At 43.7% G+C, this 9132-nt stretch overlaps 1 protein-coding gene across 3 annotated transcripts in view; it reads left to right on the top strand.

Moving 5' to 3' along the window:
* The window catches only part of LOC139548545 (ras GTPase-activating protein 2-like), a 53181-nt gene that overhangs the window by 2714 nt on the left and 41335 nt on the right, over window positions 1-9132 (top strand). For 2 of the 3 annotated variants that reach the window (XM_071358254.1, XM_071358253.1), the window contains exons 2-5: window positions 427-550; window positions 3574-3677; window positions 3774-3868; window positions 6674-6750. In XM_071358254.1, coding sequence (XP_071214355.1) covers window positions 427-550; window positions 3574-3677; window positions 3774-3868; window positions 6674-6750 — 400 coding nt within the window. Of the gene's footprint in view, window positions 1-426; window positions 551-3491; window positions 3678-3773; window positions 3869-6673; window positions 6751-9132 lie in introns of those variants that run through there. The other variant, XM_071358255.1, reaches the window with a different exon arrangement.

Genomic DNA, 9132 nt, shown 5'->3' with positions numbered 1-9132 from the left:
CTGGCTAAATGCATCAATGAAATGACTAGGCCCCCTTACATGCCACATCATGAAGTTGTCAAAATCAAAATAAATCTTCAAAGAAGGCCTTACGGAACACACTTCAGTTGAAACAAATTATCTTTAGGGTGTTTTTTATTATTTAAATCAGGGCTGTTCAATGTCAGTCCTGGAGGGACAAAAACACTTCTGTTTTTCCTCCTCTCCTTCTTCTAACAATGAACTACCAGGTAGAAACAAAATCCAGAAGTGTTTAGGCCCTCCAGGACCGGAATTGAACAGCGCTGATTTAAATGTTCACATTGGTATTATCAACCATAGTAACAGCAGGTCGATGGGAAAGAGACCTTGGCAATTATTTGACTGAAGTCTATTTTCCACGTTAGCACCACCTGCCTCTCTGACCCTCCCCTCCATATCCTGCAGGTGAAGGCAAGAACCTGGGTCCGTGTTCGGGGCCCAACCGACAGCGGGACCTCTGCACCTTCTGCACCATCAGCCTGGACCAGGAGGAGGTATTCCGGACCAAGGTGTTTGACAAGAGCCTCAGGTAACATTTTTTTTTTTATAGTAGTATTATTATAATGATATTATATAATCTATGCCATTTAGCAGATGCTTTTATCCAAAGCGACACAGCCCTGCGCATACATTTTACGAATGGGTGGCCCCGGGGTTAAATCCACAACTCTGGCATTGCTAGCACAATGCTATACCAACTAAGCCACAATCTCCCTCCATCATCATCCTCAGACTAAAGGTAGTCACTATCTGGCCATGCTACAAAGGTCTGAACTCGGAAGTATGACTTTCTCTCATAAAATATGATTTTAACCACTAACGATAGGCCTAGTCCTAAATAAAGAATACACCATTCATATACTTGCTCATCAGTCACAATAATCTAGCCAATTATGTTCTTTGTAGCATGGGCATCTAGTGATCACCTTACAAAAGGGCACATGTAGGCTACCTTCATATGTTCAAAAGTACCTCACAGCACTGCCTGCAAGACCAGCGCAGTGAAGACATTGCTCTTGTCATTTTAGCCTAGCCTGTATTGCACTATTGCCATGGTGATATCATATGATGTGTAACATCCTCTTCCTTGCAGGACCCAGATCTTTTTTCATTTATCATTTTGTGTCAATGTCATCAGGCAGGGTAATAACAGTATAATTTCCTTACCATCTCTCCTAACGTTGAAATGTGTTCTTCACGATCAATGTGGAGGTGTCATGTAACACCATTGAAAACGTAACCCTTTAGCCTTAATGTTTATTGTAACCTGGAGACGACCAGGGCTGCCTCCCCAACTAGATACGCTTCTCGAGTCCAGGAAGAACAGAAGGACACCCAGCCGAGTTGGCTGTGTGTGTTTGTGGGCATAGTGTCAATTGGGCAACACCAGACGAGGACAGTGTTAGCTAGGCTAAATCCTCTACGATGAGAGCAGCCATATTTGATTTGAAACGAACTATGCTGCTTACAAGCTCCCCATTCAGAGCTGTCTGGGGGAGATGGACACGGGTAGAACCTAATGTTTCTGGTTCTAGTCTCGTTCATCTCACTGTAAACGCGGTGCTTGTCTTCTCTAGGTATTTCACAACGCACATCAGTTTTTTTCTTTTCTTTTTTTTATCCACTGTCGCAAACCCGCCGTTCAAAGGGCTCCTTTTAGAGTCTAAGGAAGTGCATCCTCCCACTCTTTCTCTCTCTCTCTCTCTCTACCTCTCTCTGCATATGCATGGTCTTTCATATGGCTATAAGTCTTGAACAATCTCTCTCTGCAGAATCCCAAGGTTGTTGCCTCCCGCCACTGTCACGTTGCACAAAGTTGTCATATTTGAAAACAATTGCAGTGGAGCAGCTATACCGGTACCATATTACTCTCTACTTATGGGGTGGTCAAAGGACAATGCCACTCAAACTATATAGAACCTTCAAAATACAGAAAGTGTCACAGTAAGATGCATTTTGAATATGTGACAATCTGTGAGAACTGTGACAATTTTAGCATTTTGATTGCTGACATGCAAAACATTTAGGACTGAATCAACAGTGGACTAATGAAGCAAATGCCAGAAGATTTTGAGTGGAATTTTTCTTTAACGTTAGGATGTGTTTTGTTGAATCTAGGGGGTATTCATTACGCCAATTCTGTTGCAAAATGTTTCTTAAACGGAAGCGAACTGGGCGAAACGGGGAGGGACCTACCTGAATTTGTCCAATAGAAACTCTTGTTTTCTTTGCCAAACACAAGTGTTTGGACTAATGCTTACACCCATTTTCTGTCTGAGGGGGAAGGAACGGGACAACGAAAGAGGTTGTGTGTGTGTGTGTGGAGGCTACAAGTGCGTAAATCCATGTGATTATGTGCACTGGAGGATGCGTGGGCGTCTGCAGCCTGTTGCCAAACCCTCACTGCGGAAGTGACAGGCAAGGCATTTCACCAACCGTGCATGCAGTATTGCATAGAAGCTAGCCTTACTTGAACACAGCTTTTATGAACAGATCACAACGTTATTAGCACTGTTTGACTTTATTAAGATAATGGAACAAATGTCTGTCAGTTGTCCTGTTTTCGTACTGGTCTGTCATACACCTGCTAGCCACGCTTAAACCTGCTTAGCTTCTACTGTTTTGAGAAAGCTACACCATTCTGCAGCCAACAGCCATTCTGGCTTCTCTTTACATAAATTATGCCTCATACCAGAGTAACTACCAAAGTAACAATTTTGCATAATAACCATGTAACAGGCTAGTAACTATGTGCAGTTATGGTACATTACCATAATTGTATTTTCTTGGAAATATTAATAACAGTGACAAGTATTTAACTGCCTGTTAGGCTCAGAAGGGCTCTTTCTCAATTGTCTAAAAACATCTGTCCTCGCCACCTCCTTCATTGCACTGATCTGAAAGAACTGACCAGGTGAAGCCAGCCTAATGATGCGCTTTCACCTAGCAACTATTTCTAGGTTTGGGGCGGAGACGAAAATATGATAGATTTTTATGCAATTGGGATTGGGCTCAGGACTTTTTTTACATGGTTTAAGTTGCACCAGCTCCTTTTCAAATCATTCTCTCCTGTCGGCCCATGCATAGTAATGAACGCAAATGACCCTGGTTATAGATGGATGGTACATCTGCTTGGCACCCTCTCTGCCTGCTCTTCCAAACCACTTGTATGCTGGTCAGTCAGTCATAGGAGGCCTGGCCACCACAGAGCTAGGCTATATTTAGCACCTGCTGTTTAATGATTGCTGATGTAGGGCGGTCTGTGGATAAGGCCTTGGTTTGGGTTGTCTTCGGTGTGTTGTCTTCTAGCTCTTGAAATAGTATCCTGGTCCCAGATCTGTTTGTCTTGCCAACTCCTTGTCACATAAGTTGTTTGGCTGAAAAAAATGTTCTGGGATCAGGCTAATCAGTCATAAACCCTTCCCAATGAAAAGCCAACCAAGTTTTCAGTAAATGTTCCCTTTCCACAGAGGTCAGCCTGTTCTCTGAACGTAGCCTAAAGATGGCGTTTTGCTCTTCACTTCAACGACTTCCTGTGTGGTTGTTTTCCAGCCCTTTCTACGGTGAGGACTTCTACTTTGAGATCCCACGACCATTTCAGTGTTTGTCCTTCTACGTATTCGCCAAGGGTGTTTTTCAAAGGGACCTGCCTGTCGGTGAGTAGGAGCTGACACACACACACAGTTACACTATGCTTTCAGCTGGAGGATTTCCAAGTATGTTGACGTCTGTCTGTCCATGTGTGGTTTCAGGGAAAGTGTCCATCCGGAAGGAGGAACTGTGTAAATTCAGTGGGAAGGAGCACTGGTTCGGCCTGCAGCCCGTGGACCCTAACTCTGAAGTCCAGGTGGGTGTCAGTCAGACCGTGTTCAGACATCTTTATGTGTACCCAGTTGGTCTGGGGGGTAAAGTTCACCTTCTAGTCAATGTGCTAGTTCCTATATGTGGTCATTTAGCCAACATAAGGCTGTTCAATGGTATTGATTCTAGTTGGTCACCAGTCAGACATTTGGCTTGGTCCAACTGTGTAACTGCAGCAGACACCTCCTCCTCCTCACATCCTGTTGTTGTATTCTCTCTAAGCTGAGAGGCTTGGCAACTGGGCTGATCCAAAGGGGCTCTAGCTCAATTGATAAAAAAATCTCTTCTCACCTTGTCTTCTCCCCTTCAATCTACACTGATTGGAAAATACTTGACAGGTGACAACAATATGGTGGAAGCACATTGGTTGGCTTTCACCTGGCCAATTCTTTCAGATCAGGGATGAGGCAAGGAGAGGATGTACTTTTTCGAAAATTGAGAAAGAACCAGGAGCTCTGCTGTTTCTGATGGCAGGACTTCTGGCTCAAAGGAAGGAGAAAGACTGGAAAAAAAGAGGACTTCTGCTCTCCAAGGTGTATTCAATTGCTGGTCTTCTTACACTCCAATTGACTCGATACAAGGCTATCTGTAAGCGTCTGCCCTCACTGAAAAGCTACTGTCAGATGCCTCTCGGTTACATAATGGTGTCATTAACCTGGTGGTGAGTGTTTTTTGTTCTTGAGTGATGAGCAGAGTTTAGGATATTGAAATCTGGCGGAGAACGGGCTGAAATAACCCCGTGTCCTGCTGCCACAGCATCCTGAACTGACCTAAGCCCGCAGACGTGTTACCCAATCACTGTAGGCTGTGTAGGACAGTTCCATTTAACCCTATTTCACTCCACAGTTGTAGCATTTCATGTTTAGCGGTGCCCTAGTCTGGGCTATTCTGAGGAGGGATTTGCTACAGTGACTCACTCTGAAGATGACCAGGGCTGCCTCCCCAACTAGAGACACAGTTTGAGTCCAGGAAGAACAGAAGGACACCGAGCCGAGTTGGCTGTGTGTGTTTGTGGGCATAGTGTCAATTGGGCAACACCAGACGAGGACAGTGTTAGCTAGGCTAAATCCTCTATGAAGAGAGTAGCCATATTTGATTTGAAACAATCTATTTTGCTTAAAAGCTCCCCATTCAGAGCATTGTGTGGGGGAGATGGACACGGGTAGAACCTAATGTTTCAGGTTCCAGTCTCGCTCATCTCACTGTAAACACGGTGCTCGTCTTCTCTAGGTATTTCACAACGCACAGCAGTTTTTTTTTCTTTTTCTCTCCACTGTCGCAAACCCGCCGTTCAAAGGGCTCCTTTTAGTGTCTAAGGAAGTGTATCCTCCCACGCTCTCTTTCTCCCTCTCTCTTTCTCCCTCTGCCTCTCTCCCTCTTTGCAGATGCATGGCCTTTCATATGGCTTTAAGACTTGTAGAATCTTTTTCTCTCTCCCTGCAGAATCCCAAGGTTGTTGCCTCCCGTCGCTGTCATGTTGCACAAAGTTGTCATATGTGAAAACAATTGTAGCGGAATTGCCCCAGTCTAGGCTATTCTGAGGAGTGTTTTCTACAGTGACTCACCCTGACGTAGGTGTTCCAAGTCTTGTTACATCAGTGATGGACTGCAGTGTGTGTGCTTGTGTTCTCTCTGAAAAAGGGGTTGAAATTGATGCAGAAAGTGCAGTTGGCAATAGGCTGAGAAGAACAGAGTGAGTTAGAAGTGGTTGCTTCTGTGCGGTTGTTGATGGTACAGATTGGAGTATGTTGAAGTTGCCCTTTCAGAAGTGCTTAAGGTTAGGGCTTGGGGAGGACAATCTGTTCCTATATCTGTGCCAAGTGGATACTTGTACATGGACCTGATAGTACAATACAGGCCATGTTTTGAAGGTGAGTGGCAGTGAGCTGGGTCGCTTACATTAGGGCACGCAATAGAAAATGCTTTGCAGCAGAACATTATAGAGTGCTTCTTAGTCCAGGTAGTTCGTCCCTGTTTCAGTCCATTTTCCTTCGTTCGGTGTCTAATGAACACGTACCTAGGGACATTAACTCAATCCAGCAGGCATGCCAGGGTAGTTCTCACCATGTCGACCAAGCCTTATCTTCCATTAGCAACAACGTAAGCGACAACAATCACTATCTGAGCTCAACTCATGCTGTATTGAGGAGGGGAGAGGGAGTGCGTGCATTTGTTTTTTTTCTGCCTCCCTCTGACACTTCTGAAGGCAATGCAGCAGCCTTCACCACATCCGACCTGATAAAGACTTTGTGCGTTGGTTCACATGACAGCTAGCTGTGGCTTATCACACTCCCTAATGCACACACAGCCACTACAAACCTGAAGCCACCATAGAGAAAGACTGGGGAGGTTAGAGGAGTCAGCCAAATACCTTACTCATATCCACCACTTTAGAATGAACGTTTAACTCATTCATAGAGTAGGCTGCACTATGAATGTAACCTAACCTCTAAAAGTCAATTCTGAACGTATGTTCAGAGAATACACCTTTGAGCCATGCCTCTTTTGTACTACCCCTTGTTACAGCAGCCACGGCTCATTTAAAATGTCTTGTGACTAGATTAATATAATAGCTGAATTTGACTCATTTGATAACTTTGACTTACAGAATACTGTGCTCTGCCTGTACCTCTCCCTCTGTGAGTAAATGAATGGGACAGATCAGACAGTACTCATTTGAATAGGATCTGGCATATACCACCAATGTTGATAGGAGAAATACTGAAGTAAATCCTGTTGACTTTCAGTATGCTCTGATGTCATGTGACGTCTCTCCTCTCTCTCCGCCCAGGGAAAGGTCCACCTGGAGATGCGTCTGAATGAACTGATCATAGAGAATGGCTCCATGTGCCAGCAGCTACTGGTCCGGTGAGTATACTGATCCAGGGTCAGATTGTTATCTTCCCCTTAATGGGTTAGGGTGGGGGGTGTAGTATAATCTGATCCTAGATCTGTGGTTAGGGGCACCTGTTACCTTAAGAAGCGTTGGAGGACTTTAACACAAGTACATTAACATGTGGATTTTCTCTATGCAGTCTTATTTGCTGTCGATAAGCCTTTGTTTGTGGCTGGGCTAGATCGGCCAGGACCATTAAGCCTCCCAGTCAGGCATCAACAGGCTCTAAGGAGCCAGAGCCCAGAGACCCAACCATGGTTTACCCTCTCTTCAGTTCCTCTTACCGCAGCTGTTTTCTCCTACTCGCGAATTCATCTCTGCTGTATTCATTTTCAACATCCCTCCCTCCCTCCCTCACACACACACACACACACACATAGCTCTCACAAACAACTTGTCTCCTCTGTTGGCGTTTGACTGTGCATCCATACTGTAGTGCTGTCCCTGAGCACTCCCTTTGGCATTGCATGTGTGTTTGTGCATTTCCAAGAGATCGTCATCTCTAGGGTTTTGTGTGCTTGCATTGTGTGTGCGTTAGTCAGTGGATGTTGTTGTTGCTTGGCTTCACTCATTCCAACCGCGACAAGCAGGTTAATGAGGAGGAAGTGATGGCATCTCGACAGGAAACTGCTGTAGCACTGCTCCCACCGCTGTGGTTGCTGCAGCTGGCGTCTCAGAACCGCCGCGCTGCCGTCGTCGGTGTGTCACCACTACCTGCTCACTGTTACTGTCTCCTCCACCCTGACCTGTCACTGTGGGAGGATTAGGGTAGTAAAGCTACCAGTAATTGACCAAAGTTACCAGAATCTTTGGTAGTTCATTTTTAAAAAATATGGCAATCTATGGTAACTTTGGTTATTTTTATATATATATATATACTTTTGGGGGGGGGTAATTTATACTTGAATTTTTTTTTTTTTTTTTTAAGTATTTATAGTATTCATAATATACACTGAGGGTGCAAAATATTAAGAACACCTGCTCTTTCCATGACAGACTGACCAGGTGAATGCTTTTTTTTAAATCTACTTCAATCGGTGGAGATGAAGGGGAGGAGACGGGTTAAAGAATGATTTTTAAGCCTCGAGACAATTGAGACATGGATTGTGTATGTGTTCCATCCAGGGAGTGAATGGGCAAGACAAAATATTAAAGGTCCTTTGAATCAGTCGAGGCTGCTGAGGGGCTCCTAAAAATGGTTGGAACGGCACGAATGGAATGGCATCAATATTAAGACGGTGTTCCTAATGTTTTGTCCACTCACTCATAAACCATGTTTCAAGAGAAAATGGCCTAATTAATGAAGGATACATCTAATCAACAATGGGACTATTTTCAATGAACTCTGCAACTCTTTCAGCTGTTCACTTTTTTTCAGCTGTTCACTTTTTTCACAACTGCCACCAGTTTGACGGCAAAATATTGACTAAACAAATACATATTGACATGGTGAAAGAAATGTGTGTAAAGAAAAAAAAAAAATATATATAAGGAAATTTCATGCTGAAACCCTCATTAAACACCAATGCTATTAAAGGTTAAGGTTTATTTAGGATTGTTTTACAGGTTTGTTTTTCTTTTTTTAATGATGCCCTGTGCCTAGACAAACCATGCCTACACTTCCTGCCTATCCTGCCTATCTCTTCTCTGAGAGTTAACAAATTAATAACAAAATCAGCCAATTCATTCACACTTTTGGTTGCATCCTGTACTGCTAATTTGCATTGCATCCTGTCTGGTGTTTACATAGGCGCTGTTCTGGCAATCTGACCTACCCACTCAGGATGTGCTATTACCCTCAATCAAGATTTTTTTTGTATACTTGTTGGATACATGTTGTAAAAGTGTACTAGCCTTACTTTAAAAATAGGAAACAATAGGGATAACTTGAAGGGATATTTCAAAATGTGCATCCTTTCCCACCATCAACATATGTGAAAATTGCACATTTCTATGTTTTGTAGTAAAAAAGATATCTTTCTCTAAGTTTCCAATGCATCATGCGATTTTTAACCAATTATGAGCAGGCATTGCCTACTAAATGGTCTAATAATGGTTGATGATGTCATTGGAAACACTTATCTTCCTCTATATTTTTAACTACAAAACATAAAAACGTGCCATGATGAAACACCAGACAGGATGCAATGCAAATTAGCAGTACAGGATGCAACCAAAAGTGTGAATGAATGAACACATGAATAACAATCATTTAGTGAACCTGGAGGCCCTCCAGGAGCACACGGTCCAGCACACTGCAGAGGGAGGTGGTTACCCTGTGGGCCCCTGCATACAGTGAGCAGGTCTGCTGCTGTTGAGCGCCTGTACAGTGTGAACATACATGGATCATTACC

The sequence above is a fragment of the Salvelinus alpinus genome, chromosome 21 (genome assembly GCF_045679555.1).
Source record: "Salvelinus alpinus chromosome 21, SLU_Salpinus.1, whole genome shotgun sequence".
NCBI classification, from domain to species: Eukaryota; Metazoa; Chordata; class Actinopteri; order Salmoniformes; family Salmonidae; genus Salvelinus; species Salvelinus alpinus.
Note: the sequence above shows the minus strand (reverse complement) of the source record. Positions and strands in the feature narration are given on the sequence as shown.